The sequence below is a fragment of the Anarhichas minor genome, unplaced genomic scaffold (assembly GCF_050575085.1).
Source record: "Anarhichas minor isolate MPS153535 unplaced genomic scaffold, ASM5057508v1 ptg000071l, whole genome shotgun sequence".
NCBI lineage: Eukaryota > Metazoa > Chordata > Actinopteri > Perciformes > Anarhichadidae > Anarhichas > Anarhichas minor.
Genome location: NW_027466517.1, coordinates 1347501 through 1371061, shown reverse-complemented (window position 1 = coordinate 1371061; position 23561 = coordinate 1347501). Strand labels below are relative to the sequence as shown.

General features: G+C 43.1%; 2 protein-coding genes across 4 annotated transcripts in view; both read right to left on the bottom strand.

Annotated features, from left to right (window-relative positions):
- The window catches only part of ryk (receptor like tyrosine kinase), a 37684-nt gene extending 18934 nt beyond the window's left edge, over nt 1–18750 (bottom strand). For 2 of the 3 annotated variants that reach the window (XR_012947761.1, XM_076079157.1), the window contains exons 1-7: nt 18097–18750; nt 7390–7511; nt 7174–7273; nt 5900–6031; nt 4540–4599; nt 3817–3958; nt 2159–2259 (exon numbers count right to left, since the gene is read on the bottom strand). Coding sequence is in view for 2 of the 3 variants with exons in the window: in XM_076079157.1 (XP_075935272.1) it covers nt 2159–2259; nt 3817–3958; nt 4540–4599; nt 5900–6031; nt 7174–7273; nt 7390–7511; nt 18097–18304 (865 nt within the window). In the remaining variant the exon portion in view is untranslated. The remainder of the gene's footprint in view (nt 1–2158; nt 2260–3816; nt 3959–4539; nt 4600–5899; nt 6032–7173; nt 7274–7389; nt 7512–18096) is intronic. The other variant, XM_076079158.1, reaches the window with a different exon arrangement.
- A 2643-nt stretch (nt 18751–21393) lies between these two features.
- sned1 (sushi, nidogen and EGF-like domains 1) overlaps nt 21394–23561 on the bottom strand; it is a 23983-nt gene continuing 21815 nt past the window's right edge. The window contains exons 29-31 of the mRNA XM_076079287.1: nt 22273–22360; nt 22074–22153; nt 21394–21809 (exon numbers count right to left, since the gene is read on the bottom strand). Coding sequence (XP_075935402.1) covers nt 21766–21809; nt 22074–22153; nt 22273–22360 — 212 coding nt within the window. The 3' untranslated portion in view covers nt 21394–21765. The remainder of the gene's footprint in view (nt 21810–22073; nt 22154–22272; nt 22361–23561) is intronic.

The following is a 23561-nucleotide window of genomic DNA, read 5'->3' as shown; positions in this document are numbered from 1 at the left end:
AAGTCCACCTTCCAATCATTGAGTAATAAAAAATAAAAAAACGAATGGATGATAGTGGTGCAAATAATCACATTTAGCAAAGACATGAGGGAAACAAAACAAAACAAAACGCGGGTGGAACAAAACACACAACAGGCGAGATGTGGGTTTGTATCCACAAGAGGGCAACGAAGGACAATAAATAAATAGCTGATGTGCTTTTCTAGATGTTTCAAAGATGAACCACAGAGATCAATGTGCCCAGGAGATCAAGATAAAATTCATAATTATTTCATGAGGTGATTACATCTACAGATGTATCCCGACTTAGGTTGTATGAACAGCTGCCTGTCTGGAGAAAAATGACCCGTAAATCTCACCGACATACTTTGCTTTGACATGAACATTCTGGAAAATGTTATAGGAAAACTTTGAACGGGTCAGGGGAAGATGGATCTCTCTAAGACTGTAGCAGAGTGACTGGGTTGTAAATGTGGATTAGGAATTCTTACAGGCAGGAAAGTGCCTGACCATTATATACATTAGCATTGAATTATTCTGTTTGTAAATTCACTTTGATGGTGTTGGTGTATAAAGATGGCTCAAAATAACTTTTCAGTATTGTAGCAGTGGTGTGGCAACTTCCGGAGACTGCAGGTAGTTTCTGCTCCCAGCCAAGAAATAGTCCGACACATAAACGGCAAAATGTAGTTTCTTTCACTTTGGTTTGTTTACGGATTAATCGCAGGAAATGACCTGTTAATTAGTGATCTTTAGAGGTTCTGGTAGGCAGATTATGTTCCCATTGGACATAGGCAGGGTCTTGGCTGGTAAATATGGAGCTTAGCTGGTTAGCTTAGCATAGCATAAAAACTGGAAACAGCTGGCCTACCTACCAGCACCTCTAAATATGAGTAGTTAACATGCTATATATGGTGTTGCACTAGGAACGAGGCACTAGGAAAGCTAACGGCATTTAGAGCACTGAAAAGCAAAACAGGTGTCAGTTTGTAGCTTCATGTCGCCGGCTTCCATTGAAGGTGACTTGTAGCCTGTTGATGTGTCGCTCACAGTGTGAACACAGAATCATATATTTAAGAGGCAGATGTGAGAGCGGCATCGATCTTCTCATCTCACTCCAGAATTAGAAAGTAAATAAGCATGTTTTCCAAGATGTGTTCCTTTAAAATTTAACTGACAAAGACGATTAATATTAGTATAACAGGCATGAACACTCTGCAAATGTAATTGGTTTACAATGTGAAACAGGCAGAAGTTGTACTGTGGTCAGGTAAAGGTTAAACAGTCTATTAGATGAGAGAGAAGGAAAAAAGTCCTCTGACTTAGAAAGAAATATTTGTCAAAAAGTCAAATCTTACATGAATTCTAGGGCTTTAATCATGGCAACCCTGAGCCCCATCACTTACACTGTAATCACAGTAAATAAAAGGCCGAATCCACATGGTGAACAGAACATTGATCAGTACGGTGTTTATATTGCAAAGCATGCCATGTTATTTCCACTCCCTAATACATTACAGACTTACCCATAATTAGAGTGGGTGCCAGCCAAGAGAACAGAGGGCTGTGTGAGTAATCATACTGCCACCTAACACCACGAACAACTAACAAAGAACTCTGCTGGAGGAAATGTACTAGAGCTGAAATCCTAACACAGTTCTCAGGTAGGCGAGTGTAATATTCAGACTTTACTATAACTCTGTTACTCTACGTCTGTGTTTCCCACCGTGTTCTACATTTACATCAATTCCAATAGAAAAGACTGCTTGTGCTCGTCTAACTGCCGAACAGCTGGCCTGACGCAGAGCACAGGGTGAGTACATCAACACGTCGCTCACACTGTAATGGGTCACAAGGGTAGCAGCGACAAAAAGACAGAACATCACTGCTGGGACTCTGCTCTTCATTACAATCTTATGACACTAGTTCAGCTAACTGGGTCATTCGCAGTCGATTATTGCATTTGGAAAAGTATGCACACACCAGTGTGAGACGAGACTGAATCCGCCTGAATGTACTTAAGCCCTTCTAGGTGTCATCTTGGACGGGTAATTACCTCTACAAAAATGTTTTTAACTTGAGACGTGAACTGATGCTGCATCTTGTTACTTGATTGCCTTTGGGTGTTATTGCGGTGAGAGGGAGTAAAGTCTCTTACTGGTGACGGGGGCGGCGTTGTTTGGAGTGTCCGCCCTCAGGTACTGTGTGGTCTGGGTGGACGGCTGAGACAGGCCTTGCGAGCTGCCGCTGTCACTCACACTGAAAGACACAGAGAAGAAGAGCCAGGAGTCGTTATCCAGAGGAACCAGGGCTGGGTTGCATCAGCGATTGGTAAATCCATTTCTACATTAGTGTATAAAGTCCTCTCTAAGTTCTTAGCAACTACAAGCCAGTTTAAAAGTTGTAGATTTACTAGAACGGCTGCACCATTAGAACTGAACATCATGTGTAAATCACTGTCCAATCAAAAGCTTCTAGCTGCTGGAGTTATAACCTCAGAAAATGATGGAGTATTGCTGAAGTCTTTGTAAATGTAGGATTGACTTTGTTATATTAACTAACATGGGGAAATAGGTGTGTTTAAGAACTACAAGTGTTCATGTAATGTAGTTACTCTACATTACATGAACAAGTGAATGTCCCATCACTCCAACTGACCCTTGTGATTTGAGGCATATTGTGAAATGTAACTGAATGCCTTCCCAGTTTACATATTTAATTAATTGCATTTCAATCAAGAGTCAGGTCAGATATGATGACCATGTTTCATATGACTTTTTACAACCTCTGCTCTAATAGGTCATGTGTTGACACGTGATCAGGTTCAGTGAGCTGTGCAACAGTTACACCTAGTGTTCAGTTGGTGCAAACATTTCACAACAACTAATCTCTACAAAAGAACTAGTGCGCGTGTGTGTGTGTTTACATTTAGTGATGTGTAAATCGCCACTTCTGATAAAACCAGGGTTATTTTGATCTTTAAAAGCAGCCACTGCTCTCCAACAAGAATCTAGACTTCATTACAGACTCATTTAAATACTTGGTCTGCAATTAACGATTATTTTATATTTATCGACAAATCAGACAATTATTTTCTTGACTAATTTTTAGGTCCATAATACGTCGCAATTTTCCAAAGCCCAAGGTAACGTCTTTAGATTTAAACCCAAAGATATTCCTTTTATCGTAAATGCTACAAAAAACTAATTAATTCTGAGCAGTTAAAAAACGTCCTAAAAATAATGAACCTAATGATCGACCTCATGCTGATCAGAAACCAGAGTGATTTTTCAAAAGAAGGCTCTAAAGTTGACGAATGTACAAAATATTCTCGCACAACACAAGGATCCCATCATGCAATGTCATCGAATCGAGCCACTTTGGCCAAACAACATTACAGCAACTCAATTAAGACAGACTTCCACGGAATGCAAGAAAACATTCTTTGTACAATGTTAAATGTACCACTGTCCCAATGGCTCACATCGATATGTGATGACCTGCGTGGCCATCTGGAGGGGAGATTACAGGAAGTGAACAACGGGAACACGTTGAGTGCAGGTTTGAGTGCAGGTTTCAACTTGATATAATCCTCTCCGTGGAGTTGACCTATTCTTGTTGGGCTATGAACACCAGCATTCAGCAGGAAATACTAACATAACTTCCACAGGTGACACACACAACTTGGCTGTAAATCCGCTGTGCTGTGCGCTGGTTTTCATCAGCCTCAGTGCGACGAGCGTGCGTTGCTCCACTGATATACACAACAAAAGACTACGTTCTGTTTGGAGGCGGGACAAACAAAAATAAACAAACCTGTCCTCCATCTCCACCCTCTTCATGCTGTGCAGGTGCAGGATGGCCAGGATGATGGCCACCAGGAAGATGACAACGCAGCAGACACTCACACTTATGTAGAACACATGGGTGGAGGTGGTGGGGGCGGTCACGCCATCTACTGATGAAAGCAAGCCGCACATTAACAGTTAGACACGGCATAGGAGAAACTGGGGCCCACCAAAATACCATCCTCATTACAGCTAAAGCTTCAAAAATATGAGGTCAGGCAATGAGATAAAGACACGAGTGAGATAAACTATAAGAGCACTGAGGGCTCCACTTAGGGTTAATGGAGGCCTGGAATAGTAGAGGCTCTGCCCAGGATCCAGTGTCTGAGAGCTTTTTCTCATCACCTCTCTAAAAGCCTCTGAGGGCCCCAGGGTCCTCGGGCCTACCCAAGCAGAAGGGAAACAACCCTCTAATGGCACTTTGTTACTCGGGCAGTGGGCTCACAAAGAGCCTGAATAAATCCTACTGGAAGAGGACAGCCACTCCGGGGGGTGGGGGGGGGGGGGGGGGGGGGGGGGTATCATACCCCTTGGTTATGAAAAGTTAGACTAACGTGCACTGCTATACAGAGGGACTCCTCAGTACTAATGTAACCGCTGTCTTGTCAGGCTGATGCCACCCGTGATTGACAACACATGGAGCTGGTACATAGAGATCAGCAGAGCATGATGTGGAGGCGAGCTCACTTACAGTCGGGTCGTGGAAGAGTGTTATTGTTGAGGGGAATGGTAATCTTTGGGTCTTCTATTCCTGTTCACAGAGGAAGAAGGAAGGAGAAGTATTAGATCAACTCTACTGACTGGCAGACTTCATTCAGCGTCGTCTGTAATGGTCAAAGGAAAATAAACAACGCTTATGTACTCTATGAAACTAAAAATGCCCTTATAAGTTTCCACTGTCATGAAGAGCCAGAGCCATGCACGTAGTTCCACCACATCTCATGAACTCCAACGATTAATCGGGCCGATGCCACATTAAAAAGCAACCGCCAAGTATGAGAAGTCATTTTTTAATAGGACATAACAACGCTGTAAATGTGGTCTGTGTGATGTAAAGATGTCTCTCTGTGTTGAAAGAAAAAAAAATGCAGAAGCCTTAAAAGGAAATTGAAACCACCAAAAGGCTAAATGATGATCGGCGCCGATCTTTTTTTTTTTGGCTGCTGTAGTCAATAAAAGCTGGTTCCAAATCTGTAGTCCCTCTCATTAGAGAAGGGCATAGAATAGAACAGATGAATCATCAATTACATAACTGTCACTGAAGTGTCAATAACATTAAACAAACTTCTCATAACGTGTTCTAATAGTCCTTAGTCCTCAAACAGATAGGTAGTACAAACTAAATACAAGAGAGTGCAAGATAAAAGGCAATAGAGAGACTTGTGTCTCGCAGTGTTCTTAACTCTGATAGTTCCCAGTTGACAGGAGAGGACAAGCTCTCAAGCGGAGGCCCAGGGACACAAACCTGAAATAGCTTTCTTCTAGGCTAAGCTTTCCTCTGCTGCAACTCTCCAGATGCAGTCCAAGATGACAGGTAGGATTACCCAGCACACATTCTGAGCACCGCTTAGGCTGCTAATTTGACTCGTGCTCAACATAAGATGGGGACTAAATTTGCTTCCGAGAGGAACGGGACAAGAAGACCTCTTGGCCACATGTAATTATCTTCAGTCTGTTTGAAAATAGCACAGAACTGAATGCGGAATACGAAAACCTGTACATCTCACTGCAGCTGGAGTATCTGACACACAAATTCTCCTCAAACTCCATGTTCTATGTGGAATATATTTTGGAAACAAACATTTTATCTAAGTATCAAAACAGTAAGTGTCACTTTCTAATAGGGTTAGGGTTGTCATAGCAGGAAAAGCACAGGTGTTACTAATAACGTCAACGATGCACAGCCATCGTTACTGTTATTAATTGCACCTGTGCTTTCTCTGCGATGACCGTAAAGACGTCTGCTGTGGAAACGGTCCACAGGTGGAGGAGTAATGACACTGATTCAGTACGGCTGTGCCACCTTATCAGCTGATCATTAAGAGACTTACTTTTATAGCACATTTTCCTCCTCTTGAAGTTCAGCACTGTGTAGTTGTTGGCATGGATGGTCAGATTGAGTTGCACTGTTAAAACAGCCTCTCCATCGACCTTGCCGGAACAGAAGAGGTCCACTCTAAAGACTGTAGAGACACACACACACAACACACAAGCGTCATTTAGAGAACCTTGGTCTCCTGATATCCGGTCTGAATCTTTATTAGCAATCACATGTCGGAGCTGTATGAGATCGCTGAGTAGTAAATATCTATATTTATAATGAATGACTTGTTTATGTCGTATAAGTTGGGCAGAAGCGTGTAATTGTTACAATGGTGTTTACAACTTTAACACCAGGACTGTAATTGTACAGTTTAGTCATTTAGAAATTATGAAATTAATTCCGAAAGGAAAAAGTTCAACATTTTCAAAATACTTAAAAGTTTGCAAACCAGCAGTGACGCCACTCATTTCTTAACTTGAGCACCAGTTTAAAACCCAACGTTTTGATCGGCCTCACATCCTGGTTAGTTATTGAAAGTAAATGCGCTTTTTAAATCTGTCGATGCAGACAGACAATCACTGGTAGCACCCAGCACACTAGCAGCATGGCGTCACACAAATGAGCCATTTAAATGACACCGTCGTACAACCCTGCACTAATCACCGCAGCCGCCATATTCAGGCACATAACCCTCCAAAGAACTGCAACTTGACGTTTTTTCACTATTATATGGATAAAACAGACGAGATATAACGTAGTAATAAGGGAGTTTAAAGATACTGGTGGCCAGATTTTGTTAGCCTTGAAGGTATTTTCCTTCCTCTGTTCATGTGAGTGATACCAATGCTGGAATGAGGGCTGGGAGGCGGGTTTGAAGGCAACACCAGTGTGCTTGCCCTGGGTCATTTTATACTCAGAAGACATGCTTTTTTTGGCTTCATGCGCCACTGAGCAATTGTATATATAGAACAGCCTCCAACGCTGTATCCAGCTCTCTTCATACGTCCATGATGTGCACCACAGACTTCCGATGACCTAGCTGGCAAAGTTACGATCAGCCCTCTCCTGATTTAAATGGGATAAAATGCTGTGTGGCTCTTCTAGAATTTCCAAATGTTATCGGACCAAACTGATCAAATGCTGATGGTGAAACTATCATCATTTCCAAAAATTCCAATTGACACAGTTAAAGAAGTATGGATTTCCAGACACCATTTTGAAAAGTCTGCAAACTGCAGGTATGAGCGCATGACACAACAAAAAAGTAGGTATTTGACAAACCAGAGGGAACACGGGGCACCTCCCCCTGAATGGAGATGTTGCTCCGTGGCTGGTTCATGGCAACAGGGTTGTCCATGAGGAAGCCAAGCCGGTAGTCAACCTATGAACACGGAATGAACGAGAGGTGTCAACACAGAAATGGGTTGCCTTGCATGCGTGTACAACTGTAGCATGTATTGAAGGGGTTAATCGATGATTGCAGTCTCTGAGACGTACCTTTGTCTTGGAGTGCCATGAGAAGTGAAGGCTGTTGGTCTCACTGGGCACCGGCAGGGTGAAGGAGAGAGCATAATGATTCACCACATCGTCTCGCACATAGTAGAGCTCTGCGTCTAGGCCTGTGTGAGGGCAGAGCACATAACATTGTATTTTATGAGAAATATTTTGGAAATCCAGAAGAAGAGAGAAAAACCAGCACACTGGGGATAAAAGACAACATAGAGGTAGATTTAGACACAGCCTGAGGAAAATGGTAAAATATCCACTCAGACCGCCAGCTTGGATTGGGGGGGTTCCCCACAATAAAGGAGATGGACTAACCACATCTGGTAGTACTCGAGACCTCTTAAGTGCCCAAAGTGAAAAACTTCAAAACGTTGACGTGAGGCAACATTCAAATATGACTGCGATTTTCTATCCAGGAAACACAATTGGGCAGGGGAAGGGTTAAGAGGAAGGGATTGGCATGCCTTAGATAAAACGGGACTCGCATACAACACCCAGTCTGTTCAACCATTCCTTATTTTCCTCACTGCTGCATCAAAAAGTCACGCATGTCTAATGTATAATGGTGAAATCCCCCGACCCCGGCCTGGGGCAGTGCCATCAGTCCTTGAACGCTGTGTGCGAGTGGGGTCCGTCTATCAGTCTGTGAGTATCTAGTTTAAAGAGAGGGGAAGAATGTGCCCGGGCTCCCCCCGATACCCTCGGGCTACCTCAGAGCTCCGGCTCAAAGACCTTTCTCACATTGGCTCAATTAAAAACAGTCTCAGGCATTTACCAACTCGGAGGGTGTTACATAAACTAGTCTCCAACCAGGCCCGCGGAGGAAGATGGCTGGCTGTCCTTTCCCTTTCCTAAGACACTGCTCCGTGTACATCTTTACTAAAACCCATGGTTGAAATTAAAAGGTAGCTCTATACATGTAAAAAAAAAAAAAGTGAAAGTAAAGTTATGAGCAATTACTTAAAACAAATATGATTTTTATGACTGATTATCCAAATAGCATTTTTAGCATTCAACTTAAACTAGCAAAACATCTTAAAACAAAGTGCACAAACATTTCCCCAAAGCTTTCAACCACATCTCATGGTCTAAGTCATGGACAGAGAGACGTTAATAATAATAAATGTCATTGTCAGACTCGGTTAAGACCCTATGACAACGGAGAAAAACACCTGCTGATGAGGACCAGGGGATGAAAGTGAAAAACCCTAGAAAAAGGCTAATAAGTGGACGTTGAGTTAAAGGGGACGTATTTTGCTTGTATTTTGAGTTTCTACTAGAACATATTTACATGCTTTAACCATCAAAGAACACTGGATTTTTCATATACTGTCTGTCTGAATATACCTGCATTCACCCTCGGTCTTAAAACCTTGGTTTTAGCGTCTCGTTAAGCCCCCCTACAAAAAAAAGCCCAGTCTGCTCTGACTGGCTTGCACCTTTGCGATGGTAGTTGGGTGGGTGGAGATACTCAGATGGGGGGTGTATATTCTGATGAGCCTGCATCTGACATTAGAAGGGAAGCCAAATGTGGCTCGTTGAATCACATGTGTCCTGATTTAAGCAGCCCGCTTGTCTGTTTTGTAGCTAGTCTCTAACTTTGTTGGTCGTCTGGTGAGGAGTAGGTAGGTGGTCCACTTTGAGAGCTTTGACCTGCCTTCTGCATCTCACAACGATGCAGTGTGAGACAGTGAACCTAAATAGTAACGTTGTTAGTCGTAATACCAAAACAATGAGCTGAAAGATGCCATCCATCTATGTAGACCTGAGGTAAACTGCAGAGTCGTGATAACACATGCTAAGATCTGTGTGGGAAAAAAATATAAATTCATACAACATGACAACATGTTAAACTTTTAGCCCCGCCTTAAATAAGCAACTGGACAATTGGAATTGTAAAACGCTGTGACACTGATATTTTGTCCACAGCACAAATAACTGTACATATGTAGGTACTAGAGGCAGCAGATGTGTGCACATGACCACACAGTCGAGTCCCGGAATAATTGCCTTTCTCATGCTCAGCTCCGTCTGCCTCCCTCGTCTCAACATGTGGCCACACCGCTTTGATACCAATTAAACTATGCAACCAGGCATAAAAGGCCCAAAGAGGACCAGCGTGAGTCTGGCTCACGTTCGTCCCTCCCACAGCCCCATAGACACCCACCCGAACTGCAACGACTTCTGAACAGGAACATGAGGGAATGGCGACAGGGGCCTTGTCAGTGTTCGCAGACGGAGGAGCGGGGGAATGAGTGGTTCCTGAGGTTGAGGAAGTGGAACCACACAGTTTCATCTCTGACTCACACTCACTGCTCTCTGGAACGGGGAGACGGCTTTAGTAGAAGGTGGGCCTGTAAGCAAGATTCTCGTTTGGTCACAACGTATTAAGTTCCTCGCTTTGTTTGCTTAAACGCTGATGGAAAATGAACAACATCATTCTGAATTCCAGCGCGATGACTTGGCAGCTGTGTTGTGTTTTGAGGGATTATTTCCTGCAGGACATTTCCATTTCTCCATGCTGGTGTCAAGAGATTAACAATAGCCAGGGCATAATACGCTGTATCACCTGCACCGATCTGAAAACAACACTCAACTCCAGAAATAACATCAAACTTCATGTTTACAGTTACGAATCCTCGATGCTCACATTTTGATACTGCGTGGAATAAATTACACCAAGATTTGTTGATGAAATAATACTAAAACTAAATCTGTCTGACATTTTCAAATAAATGATTACTGTGATCATTCATCTCATCATCGCCTCAGTGGAAACAATTTTTCATGACTTACTCTAAATAAGAAGTCATTAAGCCGCTCAATCAGCGCGCACATTCTGACGTGTACACTGTTTGTATTAAACTAGGCTTCACTGCGTATCATTTGTCCCACAGTGACACGCAGCCATAACAACCAATGTTAAAATCAGTGCTGCATTTTAGCGCCGTGCTTGCAATGCGCGATTACATGATGTGACATCGTTTATTGAAAAATATGATGAAATGACATCATTCATCAACAAGTGACTTGATCAGCGGATTATGCCGTCTCTCAGAACCTGGTTTCTGCTACTCGGGACAATGTTGGCCTTTTCTTTGACTGGTAACAGCTCGCTGCTTTACACGGAGCTTCTGAAATCTTTTCAGCACGTGACAGCATTGTGCACGGCCAAGTGGGGAAGACAACTAGGGGCCTTTAAAGGAGACGTGTCACGCTCACATTCAGGTGCATACTTGTATTTTTGGGGGCTGGCACTCAGCGTGCTCCAGACATTAATGCAGGACAAACTTTAAATTAAGTTTGAGATATTTATTATTTAGATAGTTTGAGATATTGTTTTACAGGAAGCATTTCTCCACTCCACTGTACAAATTCAACACAACACAAATCAACTGCTCTTTCCACATGACACCCTAATGACATTCCTAGAGTACCAACGCATTAAAGCTGCCCAGTACGATCAGTCCTCCTAATTGAAGTGCTTAGCTCAAGGTCACATTGACACTTCTCTCAGCTGAGGGAGGGGAGACAGGATTACTCACTAACTTCCCTCCTGCCACATTCTCCCTACTGGTGCAGACATTGAACCTAGCATGGACACAGAAATGGTCGTTCCTTTCGTATGCAGATGTCAACGCAAAACTGTAACTTACAGCAGCATCTTAGCTTGTCTTCACGTTTCGAGCTCTATAACGTTTTCTAGTCGACATGCAGTGTTCTCTTGCAAATCTGTGGATCGCGTTGCAGAAAGAGCAGAACAAAAGGTGGCATTGGCCAGGTGGTGAGGTCCAGGGCGGACACAACAAAGACCCTCTTGTGCCGACACTTTACCTCCCAAAGCCTTCATCCCTGAGTGCTCCGGAGATAAACACTCCCTCTCGCTGGGAGGATACTGGCGACGTTAACCATGGAAGGAGAAAACGAGGGCCGGCGGGAAACTATCAACTGGAAACTCCAAACAAGTTCACAGCCATGAATCAGGCAGGAGGGGAGGAGGAGGGGGAGGGGGGGCTAATGTAGGAAGGACTTTAAGGTCTAAGATATCACACACACAAGAACAGCTATAAAGTGAGGACGACGGGATTTGGTCTGTGGTTGAAAAAGACGTCGTGAAAAGTAGCCCGATGCTAAAATCACTATGGATTGATGAGCAGTTTAATCTGTCAGCTGACAGGTAACAGCAAGATTATTAAAGAGTACTATTTCTGCTCCTGTCTTCATTAAGTAACATTCATTATTGCCTCCAGGGTTGTACCATCAGAAAACAATGCTTGGGAAAACAACAATTCTAAACATATAATCCATGTTTTTGCTGCATATTAACAAACACCCTGGAGAACTTTCAGAAATCGTCCAGAAATGATGATGCATTACATTTTTGCATTGCAGCTTAAATCAGCAGCCATACAGTTTTTCACAACCCAAAATAAAAACAAACACATTTGGCAGCTTGATTAGGTTAACTCATTGTAGGAAAACATCTCGACAAATGATTTCATGTCAAGTTAAAAATAGTTCCCCGTGTGAACAAACGCAATACAGCTGACTGACAATCATTCAAAGACAGATTCTATTCAAACAGATGATGCTCAACGAGAGGGGACACCGGGACCAACATAGTCTGGATGATGACCTACTCAAACCAAACTCAGATAAAGCAGAACTTTAAAGTGCCGATTTAGACTTGGAAGCTGCTTTTTTTTACCCTTTGCTTTAATAACATCCACTCGAACACGAGGAATTTGGTTCAGACATGCCATCCCATGTCACCGTTTACTCTCTGGAGATGTGGGGCACTAGAGAGTTTTCTCTTCTTCCTGGTGACAAAGTCTGCAGGATTGGTGTAAGACTGGGTATGTCATTTGAGTTGTGCTATAGTAACCCTTGAAGTGTGGGAAGCGATTGAATCTTGCTGAAGTGGGCAGGACCCCCGGCGGCATCATGGGGGCCCTGCGGACTACTGCACTGCGCTCACCCCTCGGTGGACCGACCGGCCTCTAGTGACACATTGTGCAGACGAGGTTCGTTCCCATACATGGCCCGCACTTTTTCTTTTAAGGAATCTTGAAAGCCATTTTACTGCCCATTAGCTACCAAACCACTCTGCTTTACACGGACACAAGTCGTTCCTTTTGCTGATTTTTGTGGAAAATTCGGTTAAAATCCTGTATATCTGTGCTACATTTGGATGGAAACTTGACTACTGAGGCTGTTTCGCTGGCGGCCGCACACCTTTCTTTCCAAGAGAGAGGTTTTGGGCACAGACAAGCGTTAGTGCATGTCCCAACAGAAAACCAACACACCTCCTGCAATTGAAGAAAAGCATCAGTATCAAAGTGCAAAATGACAAGGAAGGCGCAGTGATACCGTGGATGTCATTATGTGGCGTGTTCTCGGAAAAGCTCAACCAAACATCCTGACGAAAGCAACGCCGGTCGCTAAAATGTTCACATCTGAAAGGGTCTTTCAGCTGGAAAGTAAAAACACACATTAGGTCACAATCTTTGCGGTTTGTCTTTGATTGGCTTCAAAGAAACCTCACATCAGTTTCCTTCTTTTATTTCCATGAGGTGGCTGGAGGGCAGGCGAGGATGAAGGAATCTGAGCAGGACTGTCTGCCGCTGCCTCTTTTATAGGCACATCGTTGACGGCTATTTGTTGCTTAAAGGGGCTCCTTAGTTTACTCAACAAATATCAACTGGTTTGCTGAAGAAGAAAAACAAGATTAGCGGTTTGAGGCAAACTAACGAGTCACTTCAGTGGTCTGACACACACCATCTCGCTCCTCTATTTTTGGACGGCGTTTCACATGGGCAGCTTTGTGAGTGCACTTTTAAAGGCCGGGTTGTGAACGCAAGGTCAAATATTCTTGTGCTTTTTTTTTTTTTGTTTAAAAAGGTGTTTCCTAACTCTTATATTATAGAAATGAGAGAGAAACCAGAGGGCAAACCCCTGACTTCAACATCTACCGTAATCAATCAATGTAACTCCAGCATAACAGTGATCTCAATAGAATTACACTCAAATTCTTGTGGCATTTGCTGTCATGCGGACATACAAAAAAAACCAGCTTTTACACATTTTACCACAAGGGTAACAATTTATAAAATGTGTGCTTGCTTTACTTTACAGAAGCTCCTGTAAGGCACCCACACATCTTTTGTCTGAGAGCAGCGGCTCTCAGACAAAAGATGTGAAAGCGGGGGCTTCTCTATTCAACCAAAGGGATCCTTGGAGTGGCATGGAGGAAATGAATGCTGCTGCCAATCACTCCTCACTGTTCACGGGCCTTTTTCAAAGCCCCTGCTTTCCTTTCAGCTCTTTGGAAGAGGAGGAGGAGGAGGAGGAGGAGAGGGCACATGGCTCTTCACAATACGCTGACGATTTTAGTTCATATCTCTTAGACCTGTATTTCCGTTTTTGCACGCTCAGCCAGATTTAAGCCAAACTCTGACCTCCTCAACTGGTCGGGCGAGTGGAAAAAAAGATTCACTTTGCTAGAATTTCCCCTGCTGGAAGTCACGGTGAAATCAAACGGGAGAATGTCAGTATTTATTTTAAAAGTACAACATATGAGCCGGTTGTAATACCAGGTGGAGTTTGTCCGATTAGAATCTGCCAACAAGTGCAGCTCCTCTTCCCTCAAGCACTTTAACAGGGAACTGCTTGTGTTGTGCAGCTATGCTTCAGCCTGAAGTGGAGCAACCCGGCACTACGACAGTGAGCAGCGACAACACAGCGAGGACGCCATGCAAGACCTAGAAGACAGACTCTTAGTGCTTACTTTCCACCAGGAGGAAATTCCTCAGAGTTATGCGTTGCCTGGTCTACTGTGGAAAACTGGGCTAAAAGGCCATTTATAGGAGACAGCAAAAGGAAGTACAGAAATCTGATTTTTACGTCATCTTCTAAGTGATCACGTGGATCGTCGGGATGCCAGGAAACAGAGAGAGAGAAAGGAAGCCATTGAAGGCAGTGAAAGCGATGTCATAGCTTGGGTCATGGGCCTTGTGAATGCAGTAAGGCTCACCCGGCTGTCGTACTTTTCTGAGCAACCTCTAAATTAAAAAGGTTGAAAAGTTGTAAAACCTTCATTGTAAACATTGACATGTGGCACTTGCTTGGGATTAAAAAGTTTAAAATAGCTGACGGATAGAAAATCGAATCGGGATCTATTGTGATAGTCATTTAATGTCATTTTTTAAGCAGAAATGCCAAACAACACCACTGGATTCAGCCTTTTATTATTGCAAACTGGTTATCGTTGCATTTCAGACTGTTGCTTCAATAAAATAAGCCATTTGAATATATCAGCGTGTGGTCGGGAAAACTGTGAGGGCCTTATTTCTGGTGCTTTACAGTCTCTCCAGTGGGACTGAATCACACCTGTTATTCCCTCTATTCCTACTACTCAAATGTAATTTCTTTCCCATCTGAGTTCCTGTCACTATCTGTCATAACCATCATGGACCTCCATAACGCTCCACAAATCTATAACTGTACACACACACACAGAAGTCTGATCAATGAGGTGGCTTCACATCTAATGAGCTTTTGACTCAAATCTGTAGCAGCTCCTCCACTCCGGGTCTGGAAAATGTGCCATGCAAGCAACAGCCTGCAGGGATGTTTTAACACTTTTCAACTGCCGTACAGCAAAAAGTGAGTCAATGGGTTAAGTATGGCTGAAGTAACTGAATTTGAGCCGGCAGCTGCGACACAATTCGGAGCCAGGATGCGGGTCTTGAGACGCAGCTGATCTGGGAGCTCAGGGTAGGAATGCATGTGGAGAGTCGCTTCTCTCCCCGTCAGTCACATGCAGAAACAATCAGGGATGCTGCTGCACTTCATCCACAGACAAATATACGCTGCTGCGCCAGTTTGTATTCAGCCATGACTTTTTCCTGTTCCATACACCCCCCCCCCCCCCCCCCCAGAGAGTCAGGCTGTTTGTTAAAGTTATCAAAATTAAATCCCGAACGCAGAATCCAGCTGCTGAAAAGAACAGCGAGACAGCAGCAAGGCTTCATAATTTCACCCCAAGTTATTAAAAAAAAATAACTTTCTATTCCATGACTAAGAGGAGAGGGAACCGACGTCATTAAACACTAACTGACCATTTCAACAATACAATATTGCTTGTTTTTTTGCATGTTGGCCGGCACAGTGGCTCATAACAGCGTGTGAGTGGACTGACCTCCTAATAAGGTGAATGAGTTCATTCAACCTGTATTTTTTAACAAGATAAGATAATATAGAAAATTACAACATTATTGGTTTGGACTAGACTACATTGACTGAAATATAAATAAATAAATGACAAAATAAAGAGAGGAAACATTTTGACCAAAAGTTGATTAAAATGTAATGAGTGTTTGTCTTCTAAAACAATAACGTTGAGTAGTCGTCGACTAAGACGGGACTCAAACTAATCGGCATCTTCACCCAAAGAGTAAGACTGAATCCAATGGAGCTGAGTGTGAAACATGCTGATGGGATTTAGAAAACAACTGACCCGTGTGTACAGGTGACTGAGTTCTTGTTGACAGTTCTGCTATAAAGCCCAACTGAAATCATGGCTCATGTGATTTGAAACTTGAACTCTTTTAATTCAAAAAGGATTAGTTTGTTCAGCACTACCCGTATGACGATAGCAAAAAGGTAGACATGTAGACATGCCATAGCAGAACAGCTCAGGTGTACCTAATAAAATGATCCATATTGATGTGGCAGGTCCAGGACCCGGCTATCTTTTGGTCCTCACCAATCTATATGCCATATTATAAATCACAAATCATTATGCACTTATCTACAAGCTCGGTTACAAAACACACGTTCTAATTTGCTGCCGTCTTAATTGAAATAAATAAAGAAACCACACTGAGCTAATCTAAACAAATGGCTACCGTGAACATGTTCTAATGTCCCAGCAGTACGATCTGAATACTCGCTCCCCGTCCTGGGAGATCCATGCCTGGTGATCCCGAGACTCCCATGTCCAGTACAGGCTTCCCCTTCCCTAACTGCCCTGAACAGACACAAGCCCTTTGTGGTTCACGGTTTTAGAAGATTACATTCCTTGCTACCTTGCCACTGAATCGTGGAAGTTTCTGTCCACACACTTTTAGCTCGGCACATGTCGTTGTCAAACATTAAGAGATTTCTTCACACGACCGGACACGGTTTGAGTTCATGATTGAGTTCAAACTTAGTAACGTGCTGGTAATAACTCTGCATACGCAGCATGACGAGGTGAGCCAACACAACTTCCTGTTCAAAAGCTGGACGCTTCCTCCTAATTGATCTGACGACAGACACAAAATGTAGCCGAGTCCGACCGGATCCCATCTGATGCAAAGAAATGCCGATGCCACGACGAGGGCGATGATACAATTATTACCGGCAGCGCACAGGTCAATTTGAGAAGTTGCAGGATCAGCTTCCTCCCTCCACAGAGGCATCGCGCCTCACCACCTCTACCCGGTCATTAGCCTGAAAAGTGGCACTCGCAGTGGTAAATGACTGGTTCTCAAACTGCACCTTCATCACATCTTCAGTAAACCCAAAATTAACTGTGAAGGACCAATCCATAAACCGGCTCAACCTTTGAACGAGGATAAAGGACATTTAACAGTCACAGACATCATGATAGCCAACATGACTTCCAACAGACAAACTGTGGAGTAAAAACAGCGCAATTCGGTCTACTGTGCAGGTCTTAAGAAAATCTTTGTGTACAGTATAGCTCAAATACTAATGCCCAAGGCTAAATCATAACACAACTTTGTGCATCTTCTGCAGCAATAGCAACCCGCTGGACCAAACTTAGCTCTCCTCACTTCACATCACCGAACACTGACACACAACCACTAACATCCTATCTGGTCGCCGTCTCAAATGTATGCTGTAGTCACTTCCTTCTTTTCCACAACTCCTGGTGACACATCAGCATACCTCTGTTGATGCGCTAAAACCACACAACAGCTGTGGAGCTGCTTCCAGACTGGTTTCTCAATGATGGAACATTTGGCTTCTTCTTGTGTGAGGGAATATTAGAGGACATCTCTACTGTTGAGCCAACATTGGACATAAGGGTCGCTCTGATTTAAGATCCACACGTTTACACAGTATACAGTTTATAAATCAAGTATTACATCTTGATCTTTATTGTCCAATATTGACAGCACAGCTCATAAAAATCAATTATATTGACTACATCTGTGATGCCTTTGGTAAATGTTTATTTTACATATATCCACAGCATGAGGAATTTTAGAGAAGAAGTAATGTTATTTTCCTCTGTTATCTTCTAATTATTATTTTAGGATATTGAGAGTGTCTATAACAGCATTAAGGGAGACTTTTCCATTCTATGCGTTACAGTTAACTTTGAAGATTTACAGCAGAGCTCGTGCTCTTTGGGTCAAAAGTTAAATTCTCTCCTGTGGGCCAGTTCACACCCAGATCCGAACGGTCTCGTGTTGTATATGACACTGTGATTGCTCAAAAAGAAGAGTGAGTTGCAATACTTCACTAGAGTTCAGTCGCGTTTTAGAAGGAAAAATGCAGATGTGGGGGACACACTGGCACAACTGCATCACCACACACGCACGCGCGCACACACACACACACACACACACACAGAGATACAAACAAAGTTTGAAGACAGCTGTCTGTACTCGCAGGCCTTCTTACCCAAAAGCGTCTTCACCTCCTCGACACTCATGTATATGTTGACACTCGGCTGAATGTTGTTGACGCCAGAAGTGGTGCTCGGGTTGGCCAGGCCGCCAGCCCCTTCCAGCAGCAGGAGGAAGAAGAAGCCCCCCAGCCTCCACAGCACCGAGTGGGGCCACCCTCGGGACTCCGGCGGGCTGCCAGAGCCGTGAATCAGCCCCAACATAGCGGTGGTCGTCTGGCTCGCGGTCGTTCTCGGTGTTCCCCAGTCGCCAACGTCTTTCTCATCCGTATCTGAAGTTAATCCCGGGAGGCAACATTACTAGTTACTTTACGCCGCAGCGCCACTTTGACCCGTTCCTACTTTTCCACTAGCCTGTTTTTTTTGTCCTTTCTTGCTAGCAGAGGCAGGCTAAGTTAGCCGGAGCGGGCTAACTTTCGTCGGACTGTGCTAACCGTCCTCGGTCGGACTCTCGTTGAATGTTTGAATGTTTACGACGTTTTCCCAGCTCATAAAACTCACACCGGATATCGCCACATTGAGGCGCTTTGATATGCGCAGGCAAAAGGGAAAGTAGGAAAAAGGTGCCCTGAAGTAGCAAACTAGCTAATACATCCAGTTTTCTCCCTCCATGGTCCTTCCTCCCGTCGCTCTTTGCTCACTATCTCAGTTTTCACTCGGAGCAGGGAGGGGGGGGGGGCAGCGGGGGCTCTAACTACAGAAGTATGTTGCCTTCAGGTGCCGTCGGAGATAGTTTAACAAACTGAATGTAAATAATGAACCAAAAAAGCATATAACCAGTCACTTTTATCACATTAACTGAGCACTGAAGCCAAACATATTGTAAAATCCGTACTTGTCATTGTGTGTCACATTTGTTGTTGGGAAGGATGGGCAGAAGGTAGGAAAGGCACGTTCCACGTGGGACAGTCCGAGGTTCACTGAAGGCAGCACACAAACCGCAGATCTGGAGTGGGATGATTATCCTAAACATGCCCAAATGCAAATACTGCGATATAATGACAAGTCCGCTTTTTAGAAGTAGATATATTTTAACCGAGACCACCAAAACTGGAAGTAAGACATCAGCTTTTATTAAAAGACATGATTACATTGAGTGCATGTATGGTTTTGGTTTGTTTTGGTCTCAGGGGTCATGTCAGTAGTCTTCAATCACGGGCCCTCAGCGATGTGAACAGTGGGAGGTACAGGCCAACTAACCTGTCCTTTTATCTTGGGTCTAAAACTGCCTTTTTCACAAGACAATTCAAAACTTATTTCACCCACATGTTGCTGATCCATCTGTCCAGAGAACATAAACTAAAGTAAAACACTATGCAAGGGTGGACTGTTAAAAAGTGTAATTTTGTTATTTTCTATTTAACTTAAAGCCTAGAGAAACCCACCACACAACATTACACAACATTCAATTCAAATGTAGACTACACCATGCTAAATAACATTGGTTTTACACTAGTTACGGCAGCACTGCTAGTAGTAAAACATTGACTTTATAGAGGCCTATTGTAGTAGCTGAGCTTTGGCACCATATAGTCATTGTGTAGAATACACAAGTGTAAGGTTTAGGGTGACCAGGAGCCCCCTGGAACTCTACTGGAGGGAGAAACACCATGCTTCCAAAGGATTTCCCCCAGTTTAGTCTTTTGATGATTTCCCCTATGATGTTGAGCAGGATTAAGATCTTGTGAATGTGAAGGCCGTAGCATATCGTTTTACTCATCAAGTCACTCAGTGAGCCCCTCCTGCTTTGAATGGAAGCATCTGCTTTTGTCGTCTCTTACGTAGGCTTTTCATTTAACGTGCCACTTTTCTGTATGTAGAGTCCTGAGATGTAGAAGAAGTGAAATTTCACAAAGTCTGCTGATGCATATGAGGAATTGTCACTGTTACGTGGTTGAGTTGTTAAGCAGAGAGGCTGTTCTGTCCCATCATGTGGATTCAAGTTAGAGTCAGGGTTTATTTTTTGCAAGTCTGGGTTTCGCACTGTGCACCACAGCCACTCAACACTATGATGTAAAGTAGTAATGGTTGACATTTTAGGTGACAGACAGCATTCCTGTAGTCGTGCATCAAAACAGGCTTTGGTCTCCCTTCCCTCCTCTTGGTAAACTTTTGTTAAAACACTTCCAGTCAGGTGCTTGTTATACCAGCGGCAACAACAACGCTGGTATTGTTATCACCTTGTCATCGTTGCAAAATGTGGTCCTGGAGACACAGATTGCAGCAGGAGCTACCACTGAAGCAGTTTTGAGTACTTTGCCATGTGTTAATGTCAGTCTTCCTCAAGGGTCCTGGTTCATATGTGTTTTCCTTTTAAACTTGGCTCTCTATTTCATCTCTAATTTTATTTATCCCATTTATACCCTCATAAACGCATTATTCTTTTGTGTAAATTGATCGGTTTAAACATTGTACTGTGATTGTTTTACCCCTTATGGGAAGCAGATTGAGATTTTGTTGTATTTCAAACTGTGCTGCATACATTAAATTATTCGAATTATGTTTGTGGACAGATTTTGTCAACGTGACAGCATCACAGCCATGCAAGAAGCCATCCTGGAACTTTACAGAGGTGTAGTTGAGATCAAAATGAAGGCCGGGTTCAAAGATGGTTGTGGTCCGAGCACGGGCGCAAGGTAGGAAGTGGGAACTTTTACCACATTACGCCCCTGGCCCGATTTGGCGTTGCAGCTGGCTTGATCCCATCACAAGATGGTCTCTAACTAGAGACCAGTGGCCTGTTCCCCACTTCCTATCCACCTATTTTTGGTGCCCTTTCATCATACCAATGACCCAGAGCTATTTGAATGAAAGTGTTGACCATGTCTGTGTGATGGTAATACTACAGCATTACCTGAACAGATTTGCTAGAAAGTAAACATTAAGCAGCTTCCTATGCATATATGTAAAATCATAAACTGAGCCGAAATACAGTGGATACTAGGAGACTTTGTCTACTTTCTAAGAAATAATCCAGGATGCATATGTACACCACAAAAGATACAGGAAGCACAAAACATTTTAACATTTTTATTATTAAAATATTCAACTACAAAATGGCCTATAAACACTATTTACAGAATAGCGAGCAGTGATGCCTGCTAAGACACAGAGAAGGATATTTATACACAGGAAACACTGTGCGCCATTGTCAGAGCAAGAGATGAATTCATGGAGTGTGGAGAAAGCATACATTTCCCATCGTCTTTATAAGGAGATCAGGGGGGGGGGGGGGGGGGGACTCGGAACACTCTACAGTTATTTTACCTGAGGGACAACACCTGCAGCTGAATCACAAATCCTAAAAAACCTCTCCTAATGTGTCAGCATGGACATGGACATGAGGTATATAAGGTCTCCGATGCGGTACAGCCGACTGCTCACCGTTAACATTTGCACACGTGTGTGTTTGTGCGTAGAATCAGTCATCGAGCATCGGCTATGATAAATGATGTGTCCTCTGATCGACTGAAGTCCTCTCATGAGGCGTGGAGCTCCAAACACAGCTCTCAGGAATGAACAAACACAACCTTATTTCCAAATGAATGATGGACTGTTTCTAAAAAAAAAAAAAATGTTACAGTGGGCTCTGACAGTTTCTCAGCACAAAAAAGAATCAGTTACTTCAAGTAGATTATAAACACCAAATTTGAAGTTAGGGCTATTCACATGACAGTGATGACGGTCCTTTCATCAGTACCCGAGTGCTCTAGAAATAAAAGAAGAACATTTTTAAGACAATTGTTAAACATCTTTCGATCTTGTGCATATACAGTACATGATTGGAGGGGACATTTCACTGCAAAAAGTACAATTCTGTTGATTGTGTTAAAGAAAACAAACCTTTTATTGTTGTCTGTTTGTTCTTCTGACTGTTAGGAAAGATAATATCAGGGTGTGAAACGAGTCACATTGGATTCTTTGCTTAAAAACAACTTCAACACTGCTCAGACAGCTTTTTACTAAAACTCACTCTGACTTTTCTTTGGAGTCGTCGGTTCACAAATCTCTCGATAACAAACATCCTGCTGTACTTTATACGTCCTTTTGTACCTGCGAAGGATGAAACACGGATCCGTTTAGTCACAAACGAGCTCTGCTTTTCTTCAGCTCCGTGATGAGAATAAGCATGCGAGGCCGGAACAGCAGTTCCACAGCCTGATGTGACTTACAGGTAGTGGCACACTCCATCCTCCCACACGGGCACACTCTTGGTCTCAGAGTAGAGACGGGTGCAGGGGTGCGGCACTCGCTGGCACACTGCAAAGCGGAGGGTCACACAACATGAGGTATTTTCAATGCGTTAAACAGTCTGCTGGATGGTTTAGGAGTCATGTGGGATGGAGCCGGGCCCTTCTCTCCGGCTGATGGATGGTTTTAGGAAAGGAATGTTTAAACAATTTGACGCTGGATGTTTAGGTGGAGAGAAGGACTCGAGAGGGGCGAGGGTATGTCCAGTGTCTCCTCGTGCACAGCTTCATCAACATCCTATTAGTACTGGAATCAGGCTCATATTGTTTGACTGTATTTGTCACTGTTTCACTTTGTTTGGGAGGGTTGGATGTCATAGAACATAATCCCTAGTTAAAGTGGAAAAACAGATTTAAAAAAAAAAAAAGACCGATCGACTGTATACATATGTTCTCATACAACTTTTTTTTTTCTGAAACTCATAATCTTCCTTTTCTCTCATAAACATCAACGTAGTTTTTACAGGACGTTGATAAAAATAGGATTCAAGCAGATTATTGCTTTTCATAAAGGAGGAGCGACCAACGATCTGAATAATTATCTTTCTAAATGCATTCCTGATTAGTTAGAACTGTAGCTGTGCATTCATACTCGTGGCCGAATTATGTTTTCATACTGGCCACTATGTAGCTAATGCATTCCTACTGGCTGTCATCCATAGAAGGTAGTACTGTAGTAGCAATGTTGAAAATACTTAGTTTTACAGTCACAGATATGTTTCATAAAAGCTGGACACTTAAGTCATAACTGTACAGTATATCTTAAAAATGAATGAGATTCCAGTCATCTAAAGATTTGGGAATTTTGGGCTGTTTAGGGATTTGATTTCTTTCTGAGGAGTTTGCCTTCACTTCTGAAGACAGGAACCCACTTTCTTCATTAATAAAACGGTTGTGTGTTATTCATTTTTGTTGTTAATTGGAAGAAACCCGTCACAGGCGCAGACCTATTCTTATGTTCTTTTGAGCTTTTTGTGCCTAAACGAATTGAGCCTTTAAAAATTGGGCTGAAGTAGATAATCCATCAGACACATCAAAGATAGAGTACAATCACAACAAGAGGGATATTGTTCCCAGATAATGTACTGCTGCCTCATTCACCCCCCTCAGAACAGTCAGAAGTTATAAATGCAACACTGTCTCCCTGAAAAAAGAAAAGAAAGTGGTGCAAATAACATGGTGCTTTGTGCCTTCGCTGGGACTGTTTTCAT